Source organism: Herpailurus yagouaroundi, unplaced genomic scaffold, assembly GCF_014898765.1.
Source record: "Herpailurus yagouaroundi ecotype Mexico unplaced genomic scaffold, PumYag 221, whole genome shotgun sequence".
NCBI classification, from domain to species: domain Eukaryota; kingdom Metazoa; phylum Chordata; class Mammalia; order Carnivora; family Felidae; genus Herpailurus; species Herpailurus yagouaroundi.
The window spans coordinates 19,674,448-19,690,682 of NW_024412452.1; the positions used below are offsets into that span (position 1 = coordinate 19,674,448).

The 16,235-nt window shown below is 34.7% G+C and overlaps 1 protein-coding gene across 11 annotated transcripts in view; it reads right to left on the reverse strand.

Moving 5' to 3' along the window:
* Nucleotides 1-16,235, reverse strand: part of EHBP1 (EH domain binding protein 1) — a 364,778-nt gene that overhangs the window by 75,972 nt on the left and 272,571 nt on the right. For all 11 annotated transcript variants that reach the window (XM_040458288.1, XM_040458291.1, XM_040458287.1 and 8 more), the window contains one exon: nucleotides 12,556-12,699. In XM_040458288.1, the coding sequence (XP_040314222.1) occupies nucleotides 12,556-12,699 (144 nt within the window). The remainder of the gene's footprint in view (nucleotides 1-12,555; nucleotides 12,700-16,235) is intronic.

The following is a 16,235-nucleotide window of genomic DNA, read 5'->3' on the forward strand; positions in this document are numbered from 1 at the left end:
GACCAAAATACTGTGAAATTACTGCTCTGATCTACTAATGGCTGCAAAAATCAAGTCGTTGTGGTTTCATGCCAAGGGGCCATAGCAAGGTGGCGCAATGATTTCTGACACAGAAGACAACTTCTAAAAACTCAAAAGGGAAAATTAACGGGATGTGGTTTACATTGCCAAAGACTCTTCATTAATTACCAATTTAATCACTGCTGGAGGCATGACATTACAAAAATCTGGCTGAAAGTTCTAATAGATTATGAAGACCACCTAAGAAGAGTGACCAAAAAATGTACAAAACAATTAATACTGTTTCACTGCTATCAAAGACACTCAGATTATTTTACATCAAGTGAAGCAAAGGAATTAGTAGCTTCACAGTGGCACCACTAGGAACTGTAAATACAATAGCATACAATTAGTAATGCACATGTGACTTTTCATTCAAGGCATATATCCTTGGGAAAGCCAGAACATGATAAGGAGAACAAAAGAAACATTAAAAAATGAAATGAATAAAGATTTAAACTCTACCCTCTTGCATGCTGAGCAATAACAGAATAGGCAATATAAAATACAGCTCCTAGTAATGGTGATATCATCCTGGGATGTTCAACACCGAACTGAACAGCCATATGGAAAATGTCTATGGCCATTAATAGTCGCATAAAAGGAGTGTTCCTGATGCTAAGACACCTAGCCCTAGCTTCATGAATTCACAGCAATCTCAAATAAATAAGACTTTTGAGGCTAGGGGTTTGTGGCCACATAATAGAAAAGATGCTTGAGGTTTTTTTTTTTTTTCCTCCTAACAATAATGGTGTTTTGTGTGACTTTGAAGATATGCTAGCAAGCTAACAATATGTTTTCTAAGAAGTCTAGTAGCCATTGTTAGGATAGCAGACTTCGAATCAACTTAAATTTAGACATAATAGATAAACTATTATTTAAATCATAATGAATAAAAACCACTACCATGTACAGAGGCATTTATGCCAAACATAGAAGTACACTGGCATTCTTCTCCTATAAAATGCAACTGTAAAAAAGATTAGCTATACATTTAAAGTGTCTTACTAGTCTGAAGCAGATTATGTACATTAAATCTTCTGTCAATTGTGTTGGAGTAAGAAATAAGGAATATATTTTCATCTTAGTGCCCTGGGTATAGACATTCCAGCTCATATAGAGAATAAAAATCTCTAAATAAGACAAAATTCTCACTCCATATGTTATTAAAGATTTTATATTTTTTATAATATTTGATGTTCTTTTAAAATCACAAATGTGAAGCTAACCTACTTCTTCCTAGTGAATTGATAATATGTGTAATTTGGAGAGATTAAAATTTTAGCTTGACCTTAATGTTAAATCTTAATTCCTAGAGGCTAGCCATTTAATTGTAACATAGCTAATATTTATAAACATATTATATAATCTTATATACATTTTTATGATGGTACATACTTAGGATACATACATAAAAACTATAGAAGAAGTTTCTATCTGCCAGAGATTACCAAAATGATGTTTAGATTTTTTTTTTTTTTTTTTAACCAACTGGATGGTAACTGCTTCTTTTATTATCTGGAAAAGATCTAGTGATCTTATCTAAATCTGCTACAATTATCAGCACGACAGACTAGTCCCATTTAAATCAATATTTTCCAATTAACATCAAAAGTGCAAGGTTGATGTCCTACCTCTTCACAGCAACAAAATACCTGTTTAAAGGCTTAATTTGCAAAAGAGCAGCTTGCATTCTTTTGGTTCTCACCAAATAAGCCTTTTGGATTCATTACCAACCAGTAAAAAAAAAAGTCACTGTATCTTTTTTGATTACTGGTCCCTGCAGTTGACTCAAGACTGACCAAACTGAAATTCCTTTCCCATATACAGTTTTCTTCAGAGATTCAAATATTCCTGCAAACCTTTAGAGATGGATACTGCAAACCTTCTAGAACTTGCTGACATCTTGCAGTCTGATCCTGTTAAGTGAGGATGGGCTCCTACGCCAATTGATTGTAATGGGTCACTCACTATCCTTGCAGATTAAAATTGAGAAAAAAAAAACACCTTTAAGTCTGTTTTATAATAATGTTGTAACTCTTGTCTGGTCTATTAAAAAAAAACTTCCAGGGGTGCCTAGGTGGCTCAGTCGGTTAAGCGTCTGACTTTGGCTCAAGTCATGATCTCACGGTTTGTGGGGTTGAGCCCTGTGTCAGGCTCTGCACTGACAGCTCAAAGCCTGGAGCCTGCTTCGGATTCTGTGTCTCCCTCACTCTCTCTGCCCCTCCCCAGCTTGCACTCTGCCTGTCTCTTTCTCTCAAAAATAAAAACATTCAAAAAAGAAAAACAAAACTTCTAGGTATCAACAAGTATCTGCAAACCATTTTCTTATGCTATGTAATTTACAGCTGAAAAAACTAAAAACAAACATATTTGTAAAGAATTACCCTAATTCTTTTTAGACTTTCTACTTATAAAATAGATTTTTTTCTTTCTTAAAAACATAAAAGTAATAATTAAACTTATATGACATCCTTCTTCTGATCGGTCCAAAGTGCTTCACAAATACCCTAACAATTTCAAGGACTGTGGGCAGCAGGATTCTCATTCCTTATCCTTAGAGTGTATGGATCCTAAACTTTAGCACATAAATGCAAACATCCCCTTCAGCTATCTACATAATTACAAGAGCATTATTTAAAGTAACAGATTTATTAAATGTATTTTTAAAAAGCAATTATATTCTAATACAAAGTAGTAAGCAAAAGAGTCTGAAATAGACTAGCTTGTTAAATTCTACTTGTGCATTTTTTGGGAAAAGAGTATTTGGGGGAATTGAGTAATGAAGAAAAATAATAAAAAATGATTTTTTTTCTTAAAAAAAAAACTATTATACTTTTCTCACAATGTGTGTTCATACCAAACTCCTGAGTCTGAAACAAAAAAAATTTGTTTTAATTTGAGAGAGAGAGAGAGAGAGAGAGAGAGAGAGAGAGTGAGCAGGGGAGAGGGGCAGAGGGAGAGAGAGAGAGAGAGAGAGAGAGGTAGAGAGAGAATCTTAAGCAGGCTCTATGCTTAGCACAGAGCCCATCATGGGGCTTGATCCCAGGACCTTGGGATAATGACTTGAGCTAAAATCAAGAGTCAGACTCTCAGCTGACTGAGCCACCCAGGAGCCCCTGAAAAAATTACTTTAAGTGCATGTGGAAACCACGAACAAAAGAACTATCATCTAAAATTTGCATTAGCAAAATGTAACATATGAAAATCTTCACAGAATAGGAAAAGGAAGTGAAAAACTAAATCACAGAGATTCAGAGCAATGAAATCTGTTTCCTATAGAAAAACAATTTCAGGAAATACCTGAAACAGGTTAAATGAACATCTAAAGGCACAGAGACACAAATGAATCATGTAAACTATTTTCTCTAAAAAAGATCTAAATGCAACATGTGCTTGCTCAGCAAGTTCTCATTAAAACGTGCAATACCGGTTTTGACAAAAATTAAGAAAAATTAAAAGGCTTATAATACCTGTGTTTGTGAGTTGCCATTTAAGATAAATTATAGCTCAAATCTTTTCCTGAGGATGACTTAAGTAGAGTCTGTACATAAGGACCCAGCAGGTAAGATTACAAAGAGTTGTTTTCGGTGTCTTAGAAATTGCTTCCTAGCCTTCCAGCCTAAAGCTATACTAATTTATTTAAGAGGCAATGTTTGGTAGAGAGAGTGGTATGCTTCAAGACAGAGTTGGGGGTTGCACTCTAATCAAAGGTCTCAGTGTCCAGGAAGGACAGGTGTGTGTAAGGATTTGCTGTGTACACATCATAACCATAAAGAAAGGATTTAAGAAAGGAAGAAAAGAATGATCCAGGGAACCTTAAGTTCCAATGTGGCTAATGTCATTTCTGTAACTGACTCAAGAAAGGGGACAGACACTTTAACTTTCTCTGCTCAATGATAATCAATTCCACTTTAAAGACTTTCAGAGAGATATTTTGCCTGTTCACAAACCTTTACCACCAAGAAACTCCCTATAGCAACCCAAATTTTTCATGTTTAAACTCATGTTTTTATTAGTTGACACTCAGAAAGCATGAAAAAGAGCCTGTTACTATCCCCTTCATTTATTTATTGAATAAACATTTACTTAATACTTGGTGATGGGAATACAAGGTTCTTGTACTTTGAATAGCTCATAGCTGAGTGGGAGAAAGATGTGTAATTAGATAATTATATGGGATAAATGCGATGGGAGAGATATGTACAGCATATTAGAAAAAGATACACAAAGGAGAATTAGCTTTACCACTAGGAACCGTGACAGAGGTACTCATAGAAGAAGAGATATTTCAGTGGAAACTAACAAGGAAAGAAGGGAATTTCAGGGAGAGAACAGCCAGTGCTCGATGCAGGAATTGAAGAGTATGCCATATTCTCTCTGCAAGCAAGTTAGTAGAGATGGACTGTGGAGTGATAATGGGAGAGAGGTGAGAGATAAGGCTAGAAAGGGAGGAAAGAGGATTTGCAAGGACCTTGTATAAGGCCATGCTGTATAGTTGGGAAGTTTATTCTCTTGGTAACCGGGAATATTCTACCGGGAATCTTTCTACCAGAAAGATTCTGAACCTTCATATACTCAAATTGGTACTTAAACTATTTACCAGTTTTCTTCTTTATATTTTAAAAGCTTGTCTTTCCTAATATGTAAATCTTTGCTTTCATTCTCTCTCAGCCCAGAACTAGATACAAAAAGCCTTAAAAGGAGGTAACCTGTACTCAGTACATGGACACTGTCCCATGTATTATATGCCTCAAGTATTCCAAAATCATTTATTAACATTATTATTAAAATAGTTCTTCTTTTTCTTGGTGTTCATCAGAAGATCCTTGGTTAGTTTTACAGAAACAGAGTTCAGAAATATAAAAGATGATTGCTGAGTAAGTCCTAAATCAACGAGCAATCTTAAGAATATGCAACAGTAAGCTCTTCAATAAACTCTAGAAGATTTGAGGTCAGTGTCTCATTCACTCAAGACTTGAGGTCATTCTTGGGTGCCAACTCTTTTTTTAAACTCATGGAAATTCTCAGGTAAACTAAGAACACAGAAAGCAATGGGTAGCAACAGGTCTAACTCCCCCCCACCAGCAACTTGACTTTCAGCACAGTAGCATACATTATGAAGGACAAGATAGCTTACAATGAATTTTAAAATAAGAACACTGTAAATTAAGGCACAAATAAAAGAGCATAAAAAAGGGAAAATAGTAGCAATCAGTTCACTAAATTAGATGCCAGCTTTTTTTTTTTCCAGTTAGACCTTCTTTTTATTTACCAGCAGTCTTTTGATCTCTCCAGAGTGAAAGAGATGCTGACACTGAAGTGGGAATGGCATTAGTCATGGTTCCCTTACCCCCTTCACCGTAGACACCTATTAATTTGAATGTCACACAAGGAAAAAAAAAGAATTTTGCTCCCATTTAATAAATGGAAAAATAGATTTAGAGAAATTAAGTATTTTCCAGTTTTAGTATCACTTAACACACATTCAATTGCTCCAGAGATGAAATTGGGTACTTTCCCTTTTCCTTTTATCAACCAAGTTTGCCAAACTACTTTTCCAAAATATGGACAGTACTGGTAAATAATTCCAGTCTGTATGTACAAGAGCTACCGAAAATGATAAAGAAATCAAATTAAGAAAACCAGTATGTCCTTCTTTACGAGACAAAACAGACGAACATAAGGGAAGGGAAACAAAAATAACATAAAAACAGGGAGGGTGACAAAACAGAAGAGACTCATAAATATGGAGAACAAACTGAGGGTTACGGGAGGAGTTGTGGAAGGGGGGATGGGCTAAATGGGTAAGGGGCACTAAGGAATCTACTCCTGAAATCATTGTTGTACTATATGCTAACTAATTTGGATGTAAATTAAAAATAATAATAATAATAATAATAATAAACTAGTATGTCCTTGGAAAATATATCAACCTGATATCAAATTGCACACTAAACTGAAAATCTAAAAAGAAACAGCAAGGTCTAACTTCTCTATTTGTGCAATTGGACTGATCTGTCATTTTATATTCTTCTTCTTACATCATTTCATTCATTAATATAATTAATATAAGCTATAAGCCCCGTAGAGCATCAAGTGTCAAAACTAGAACAGTAGTCGAAGAGAATGTACTATTTAATTCATGAAATTGATGCTTTTCATAACACATCTATACAGGGCTTGACTTTTCTGAAAAACGAGCAATAGTAAGTAGAATGCACAAGAAAGTTTTAAAATTGAGCTTAAACTATAACAGAAGAGGCTGCAACGATATCTCCTATGCCACACTCCTCTCAATTAGTGGTGTGGAGTCTATGTATCTCTTCCTTAAACCTGGGTGGAGCTTTGTGTCTGGTTAGGCCATCAGTATAGTAAAAGTGATGCAACATGACTTTTAAAGCTAGATCGTAAGAATGCCATGCATGTCTGCCTGACTATCTTGGCATAGCTGCTCATAGACCCAGCCACCATGCTGTGAGGAAGCCCAAACTAGCCCAAGTGGAAAGACCACAGGGAGAGGCTACATGTAGGTGTTTCAACTGACAGTTTAGCAGAGGTTGTCGCCAAAACTCTGCACCAGACGTCATGGAACAAAGCCACTCCCAGAGTCTCCTATCCTAATGCCTAAATCATAGAATCTGTGAGCATAATCAAATGGTTGTTTCATGCCAGTAAGGTGGTTTTTTATTTAGCAAAAGATAACCTGAAAGAGGAAGGGTAAAAAAAGTATCTTGGGGACTGTTTAAAGCATGGTTTCATTTGCAATAGGATACAACTCTGGGTAAATGGAAAACAAAGTAACAAAGTGATTAGCCTGGCATGCAGTGGGCTAGCTATGCAGCATGGAGCTGCTCTTTCTGGGAAAAACAACTAGAACAATAAATGAGTACAGGACAAGTAACCCAGATCCCATCAGTGGTAGTCAAAGAAACAATGAGATATTTTATGAGATACCATGATTACTTACTTAACTCATCAATCATAAACAATAGTCATTGAGAATTTCATGCCTTTTCAGTGTGAACAGGACTGCTATTATTGAATCTGCCATATATCCACACCTAGGCACAAGCTAGTTATCATCAACTGTAGAAGTGAAGAGTTCTTTCTATGTCTCTCTCCTTAAAACACACACATACACACGTTATCTTAGAAGTTCTGAAGTCAAGTTCGTTTGGGTACACTAAGAAAACAATGTGATAAAAATACATTTTTTAGATACCCCAAATTTCCCTACTTTAAAATATTTATCTTAACATGTGATATTTTTAAAACAGAAAGAATAAAGGGAAAAAAAACCCTTTATAAGCCACTTGTTATACTATCCCTTAGAGATAAATATTGTTAATATTTTGATGATTTTCCTTCCTGTCCTTTTTAATGCATGATTAAACACACACACACACACACACACACGCACACACACACACACACACACACACACAGTCTCTATCATTTCAAAATGGAGTTCAGAGGCACCTAGGTGGCCCAGCTGGTTAAGTATCCAACTCTTGATTTCGGCTCAGGTCATAATCTCACAGTTCATGAGATTGAGCCCCATGTCAGGCTTTGCATTGACAGCATGGAGCCTGCTTGGGATTCTCTCTCTCTCTGTCTCTTTCTCTCACTCTCTCTCCTCTCTCTCTCTGACCCGCCCTCTGTTTATGCATGAAAGCCCTCTCTCTTTCTCAAAATAAATAAATAAACATTAAAAAAATGGAGTTCATATGCCATGTATATTTTATATCCTTTTTATACAAAATGACATTGTGAGCACTCTACGTCCTTTCAATATTTTTTCAAGACATTATTGAATAGGTTTTAATGGCTATATAACAAGTATATTTATTTGTTATAATTTATTTGATCATTTCTGTTTTGCACAATTACCATTTTATAATTTTTTGCAATTACAAATAACATTGTGATGAAAACCTGCATATGATTCTTTGTTAGAATTATTAGGTAAAAGAGAATGAACATTTCTTGATGAAGTCTAATGGTTTTCCAGAAAGGTGTGGCAAGTTACATACTATGAGGAGTACAAAGAGGATCTAACTCAATGAACTGTCACCATCATCATGTTTCTTAAAATCCAAGTTATATATTTTACAGATACAGTAAGATGTCATGACACAGAGTAAGAGATGTTTTAGTAAGTAACTTCTGTTCTGAATTCACACTAATATACTTCAGATAAAAATTTATTTTGTTTGAGAAATAAAAAGTGTAAATTACTGGTGCCTTAAATAGAAGGGGTGACCAATAAAATATTTACTGAAAATTTGAAGTAATAAACGAATAAACCAAATGAAAGACTAAACATCATCTTTTTAAAAGTCAGGATACTTGAATTCTAAGCCTCATATGTCATAGTCTGCAACCTAAGTAAATTTAAACATTCTTTCCTAACTTACTTTCTTAATCTCTATGAAAGATAAAACAACAGTCTCTGTTTCTATTTCACAAGGATGTCAGAAATATAAAGAAGAAGGAAATATAACACAATGCCTTAAAAACATAACCTCTGAAATCAAATCATCTAGGTTCAATTCTTGACTCTGTTACTTAGCTGTGTGACAACAGGCAATTCATTAATTTGTCAGTTTTCTCGACTGTAAAATAGAAATGATAATATTTAACTCATACAATTATTGTGGAGATTAAATGTGAAAATTCATGTTAAATTACTTAGAATCCTACCTGTCAAATAGTAAGTGCTCAATAAACACTTGATGATAATTATTAATATATGTAAAATTCACACATAGGTGAAATAATTAGTTTTAAAAATCTACTTGGTAGATAGACCATTTAAATCTCAGGTACTCTCAATTTAAAATCAACACACTGGGGGCACCTGGGTGGCTCAGTTGGTTAAGCTTCTGACTTCGGCTCAGGTCATGATCTCATTGTTCCTGAGTTTGAGCCCTGAGTCAGGCTCTGTGCTGACAGCTCAGAGCCTGGAGCTTGCTTCAGATTCTGTGTCTCCCTCTCTCTGTCCCTCTCCTGCTCACACTCTGTCTCTCTCTCTCTCTCAAAAATAAATAAACATTAAAAAAAATTTTTTTTAAATCAACACACTGGAATAATATAGACTTATACATTCCCCATAGATTTTAGAGGCTGAAAAATTATGAAATAAAGTTACCCACAAATAAAATACAGTATTAACAAAAAAACTTTCTTTTTCAAGAGATATTGTTTTTGTGGCTCTTCACTTGACTAGATCCTTTTCACCCATCAAATCTTAGTTCAATGCCCCATCTTCAAATCACTCAAGCCCTCACCTACTTAAATTATCCTCTACTATATCATGCAGTTTTCACACTCTAGTTATTTACCATTATCTGTGTATTCCCACCATAATGTAAACTCCATGATGGAAGAAGCTTAGCCTTTTCTGTCACTATGAGTACACTCAGCTCAGACATTTAATAAATATCTGACAAATCACCAACAAATTGATGAAATAACAGATGGCTAGGCACTGAAGAAGTTGGCATAAAAGCTACAAAATTTCTTCAAAGATGGCCCTCTAGATTAGGGTTTCTCAAACATTTTTATCATGACCCACAGCTTAAAATACATTTTATATCAAGATCCAGTATGCATATATATCCATATGACTGAAGCAAGTTTCAGACAAAAATGCCATGGTTACTACATGTGATGAGTTCTGATATTTTTATTCCATTCTTTCTATTCCTTTTCATTAAAAATAAAATAATTACTGCAGTGTGCTAAATCAATTTTATATCACATTATCATGGAAAGACTTGAAGTGTGAAAAACACTGCTCAAGGTCAGAGGTTATTAAGCTCATATCTGAAAGGTATGTTTAGGGGCGCCTGGGTGGCGCAGTCGGTTGAGCGTCCGACTTCAGCCAGGTCACGATCTCGCGGTCCGTGAGTTCGAGCCCCACGTCAGGCTCTGGGCTGATGGCTCAGAGCCTGGAGCCTGTTTCCGATTCTGTGTCTCCCTCTCTCTCTGTCCCTCCCCCGTTCATGCTCTGTCTCTCTCTGTCCCAAAATAAATGTTGAAAAAAAAAATTAAAAAAAAAAAAAAAGAAAGGTATGTTTAAACATATGCATTGAAAGGAAGAAATAAAAGTGTCTGATCACAGATGACATGATCACCTATGTAGAAAATCAAAGAATTGAAAAAAAAAAAACTCTCTTGGAACTAATAAGCAATTATAGCAAGCCTGTAAGATACAAGGCTAATATACAAGAGACAATTGCTTTCCTATATACCAGCAGTGAACAAGTGGAATTTGAAATTAAAAACACAATACTATTCACATTAGTGAAAAGTTGATAGATATAAATCTAACAAAATATGTACATGATCTATATGAGGATCCATATGAGGAATATCATGAAATGAAAGAATAAATAAATGAAGAGTAGGAAGACTCAATTTACAACAGACACATATGATAAAAGACTATATCCAAAATATACAAATAACCATTGAAACTCAACAATAAAAAACAAACAACCTAATTAAAAAATGGCCAATGACCTCAAGAGACACCTCTCCAAAGATTTATAGACTGTGAGTATGCATATAAAAAGATGCTCCACATCATATGTCATCAGGGAAATGCAAATTACAAGTGAGATACCCCTAAACACCTATCAGAATGGTCAAAATCTGGAACACCAACACACTCACTGTTGATGAAGATGTGGAACACAAGAACTCTCACACATTGCTGGTGAGAATACAAGATGGTATAGCTACTTTGGAAGATAGTTTGGCAATTTCTTATAAAAGTAAACATATTCTTACCCATAAGACCTAGCAATCACACTCCTTGGTATTTCCTCAAATGAGTTAAAAACCTATGTCCACACAAAAACTTGTACATGGATGATTACAGCAGCTTTATTCATAATTGTCAAACTTTGGAAGCAATCAAGATGTCCTTCAGTAGGTGAAGGGATAAATAAACTGTGGTACATCCGGACAATGAGATATTACTCAGCACTAAAAAAGAAATGGTCTTTCTAGCCATGAAAAACACGGAAAAACCTTAAATGCATTACACTAGGTAAATGAAGCCAATCAGAAAATGCTATACACTGCATGATTCCAACTATGACATTCTGCAAAAGGCAAAATTATGGGGACAGTAAAATTATCAGGTTTCCAGGGGTTGGGAGTGTTGGAAGGGATAAGTAGGTGTAACAGAATATTCTTATGGCAATGAAAATACTCTATGATACCATAATGATGGATACATGTCATTACACATTTGTCCAAATTCATAGAATGTAGAATACAAGAGAGAATCATAATGTAAAGTATGGACTTTGGGTGATTATGATGTAGGTTTGGTTCATCAGTTCAGTGTAGGTTTATCAGTTCTAACAAATGCATCACTCTGGTGTGGGATGTTATTAAGAGGAGAGGATATGCATGTGTAGATGCAGGGTGTATATGGGAAATCTCTGTACCTTCCCCAAAATTCTGCTGTGAACCTAAAACTGCTCTAAAAAAAATAAAATCTTAATTAAAAAAAAAAAAAAGAACATGTAATTTTGTGTATGTGAGTTTGATGGTAAGGGAGGCTATCATAGTTTTCAGATTCATGAAGACATTCCTGTCCCCTTAAATTTAAGGGCTTCTATTACCATATATTCATTATCACTTGTGAAGCACTACACAAAAACATGTATAAAAATGTGGTTTAACATAGGCATGGCACTATATGATAGAAAAGAGCACTGATTCTGTAGTCTGAAAACGCTCAAGTTCAAATCCTGGATTCATCATTTACTAACTTTGTTAATTTGTACAAATTACCTTACCTATGACCCCAGTTTTCTTATGCGGAAAGTAGTTTGAACATCTACTTCATGGGGTTAAGTAAAATACAAATTATGTAAAACATCCATTATAATAATGATGCCTGCTCTTCAATAAATGGAAGGCATCATTAGTATATTCTAATATTTCCAAAAAAAAGTAACTTCCATAGATAAAATCCAATCTTAAACAAAGTACAATTAAATTACATGGTGTAAATTAAGAAAAAATAGGTCATTCATTTATGTAGAAATTATATCCCCAAATCTTACTTTTTCTCATAGCTAACACTGCTGTGTAGGAGAAATTACAACATGTTCTTCCAAGTATGAATTTATCGTTCAGTAAATGTACCAAGTACCCTCCATATACAAAGTCTGGAAAAATGATTTTGCAAGAACAATCTGATGGTTTCCAGAGGGGAGGTGGTGGCAGGGATGGGTGAAATAGGTGATGGGGGTTAAGGAGTGTGTGTGTCATGATCAACACGAAGTGATGTATGGAATTGTTGAATTACTCTATTGTACACTTGAGCTAATATAGTACTGTATATTAACTAACTGGAATTAAAATAAAAATCTAAAAAATGACTTAGCAAAAAATATAAATAAATTACTCCCTTCACTCCCATGATTGCAATTAACAATTTATGGCTTTTTAACCAATGTTCCTCACATCACTTAGCTGCCTGTTGCAGAGTGGTGTGGCTGCGTTGGTATTCTGCTTATTTCCTGCCTTTAAAGCTGCATCTCTTCTTGCTTGCTCAAGCAGAACTCTTGCTCTTTCTTTAAGTTCTTCTTGTCTGGATAACATTCGATGCTTAAAAGCAAAAATACAGAATTAGAAGCTCAAAAAAAAAAAAAAAAAAGAAAACCCACCACATAATCTATATTTGTAAACTAATCAATGGTTATATTATCTGTCAAAATAATAGAGATCAGAAATAAGATTGTAATTTTACAAGATTGCTTACAGAAAATATTAATTTTAGCTAGAAACTGTAGAAAGCCTTGACATTTAGGAAATATATCTTCTTTTTTTTTTAAAGTTTATTTATTGAGAGAGAGAGAGAGAGTGAGAGTGCACGTGAGCAGGGGAGGGGCACAGAGAGGTAGAGAAAGAGAATCTCAAGCACTGACAGTGCGGAGCCCGAGGGAGGAACGAACTACCGAATTCAGAGATCACGACCTGAGCCAAAGTTGGACACTTAACCAACTGAGCCACCCAGGTGCCCCTGGAAATATAACTTTACTGCCTAAAACTGGATTATGTTTAATTACGCTTTTATTAGAACATATTCCCATAAAGCATAAGGTCCATATGTATATTATATACATTCGTCATATTTGTTAATCATAGTATAATCTGGCAGACATTTTTAAAAAATTATATTTCTTACACTCTTATAGGACTGATAACAAGGTGTCTTCCAAATTTGTATGTTTAAAGATATTAAGTATCTGTGACAATAATCCTTTAAATTCTTAACAATTAACATTTACAGAAAATTCAAAACTATCATATTATGTTTTTTAAAAAAAAGTAAAACTGGTTTTCTCCAGTGCTCACTTTCCTTACAATAAGACAATTAACCATATCAGAATTGGAAGAATGTTTTCCTGGATTAATTTGTAATTTTACAATATATTTATGGGTAACAACAGGTAACGACCACTAAAGGAAATCGGTCCTTAAATGAAGACATTAATTCAAAGCACAAATATCCATGTTTATAGTTCAAATTCCTTTTTCTCCCCAAAAGTAGTCAACATCTGGCTTAAAAATTTTTTTTTTGTAATGTTTATTTATGTTTGAGAGAGACAGAGTGTGAGTGTGGGAGGGACAGAGAAAGAGGGAGACACAGAATCCGAAGCAGGCTCCAGGCTCTGAGTTGTCAGCAAAGAGCCTGATGCAGAGCTCGAACTCATGAACTGCAAGATCACGACCTGAGATGAAGTCAAACGCTTAACCGACTGAGCCACCCAGGGGCCCCAAGCAACTTCTGACTTTAGATTACTATTGGTCTGATATTTAATTTCTTTTACTTCCCTTTCATTGCATAGTTTTTGTTCAATCATAAGTAGCATTTATGGTCAAGGAAAAGGTAATAAACAGTAAACATATTTATTTGTTATAGTGTGAAACTTTAAAAAAATATTAAATCATTTTTTGGTCTCTGAGATATTTATGTTTTAATATAACATTTTTAAGCACTTTTCTGTAAACTTAAGGAAAGATTTTTTTTTAAGTATCCAGTTCAGTGGTTTTTACTATATTCACAAGGTTGTGAACCATCAACACTATCTAATTCCAGAACATTTTCATCACCCAAGGTTTTAAGAGGATTAAACAAAAATTCTTCACCTAATAGATATAATTGAAATGTATAAGTGATAATGATAGATTTTTTTTGTCATGTTGATAGGACATAATAGAATAGAACTGGTCATTGCAGTTGAACTGGTTACAAATCAACACTTTCTAAAAACAGACAAGATTAATTAAATAAACACTGAATCTGCAATCAAGACATGAGTTTGTTAATCCTTCTTCCACTAATAATAAGCAATGTAACATTGAACAGGTCACTTAAAAGCTATGCTGTATTCCATTACATGATATTTAAGAACGCTCAAGTCAGGAAGACCTTGGTTCAAACACTAGATATGTCACTTAATTGTGGATATAAAAGTTACTCAATCTCTCTAAGCCTCAGTTTCCTCACTTATAAAATGGGGATGAAAACAGACAACCTCTCACAAGGATATTATAAAGATTAAGTGAAACAGAGTAATGTACAGAGCACTAGATAAATGTTAACTATTATTATATATTTAAAAAGCTCTCAACTTCCTCTTAGTTGTTTTTTTTTTAATTTTTCTAAATGTTTTTATTTATTTTTTAGACAGAGACAGAGCATGAGCAGGGGAGGGGCAGAGAGAAAGGGAGACACAGAATCTGAAGCAGGCTCCAGGCTCTAAGCTGTCAGCACAGAGCCTGATGCGGGGCTCGAACTCACAGACTGTGAGATCATGATGTGAGCTGAAGTCGGACGCTTAAGCAACTGAGCCACCCAAGCCTCCCTTGCCTCTTAGTTTTTTAATGTTTATTTTTGAGAAGTGGGGGAGGGACAGAGAGAGAGGAGAGAGAGAATTCAAAACAGGCTCTGCACTGTCACCACAGAGCCAGATGCAGGACTTGAACTCACAAACCATGAGGTCATGTCCTAAGCCAAAGTTGGTGAAATGTTGAACTTCAGGTCAGGTCATGATCTTGCGGTTCATGATTTTGAGCCCCACGTCGGGCTCTGTGCTGACAGCTCAGAGCCCAGAGCCTGCTTCAGATTTAAGAGGAGATCATCTTTAAAATCCCAACAGCCCTAAAACTGGTGATTAGAATACATCATCTTTAAGATCCTATACTGGCTCTAAATTCTGTGAGTATACAGACCTTTAGGGATTCCAGTTAGCTACACAGAAAGCGAAAGACTGCTTTGGTACAAGACCATACAGAAACAAACTTTTTCTGATTATAAATGTAATTCATATTTCTTAGAAAAATTTTAGAAAGTACATAAAAGTAAAAATAAAAATAATCAGAGGCATCATATTCCCTGATTTCAAACTATATCACAAAGCTATAGTAATCACAACAGTATGGTATTGGCCAAAAAAAAAAAAAAAGACACACAGATCAATAAAAAAAAAAAAAAAGACCACAGAAATAAACCCAAGTATATAGGGTCAATTAATTTATGACAAAGGAGCCAAAAATATACTGGGAAAAGACAGTCCAATAAATCATGTGGAGAGAACTGGACAGCCACATGCAACAGAATGAAACAGGATGCCTATCTTACACTACTCACAAAAATTAATTCAAAATGGATTAAAGACTTGATAAGATCCAAAACCATAAAACTAGAAGAAAACACAGGTGGTAAACTCCTTGACAATGGTCTTAGTGATGATTTTTTTTTGCATTTGGTTACAAAAGCAAAGGCAACAAAGGCAAAAATAAACAAATGTGACTACATCAAACTAAAAGTTTCTGCACAGTTAAGGAAACCATCCACAAAATGAAAAAGCAATGTACTAAATGGGAGAAAATATTTGCAAATCATGTAGCTGAGAGGGGGTTAATAATCCAAAATATATAAAGAACTCATATAACTCAATAGCAATGCAATTAAAAATGGACAGAAGACTTGAATAGACATATTTTTGGGAAACCAAAAAAGACATACAAATGGTCACAGATACATGAAAATGCATGTACGTCACTAATTATCAAAGAAATGCAAATTAAAACCACAATGAGATATTACCTCACAACTGTTAGAATGGCTATTATCA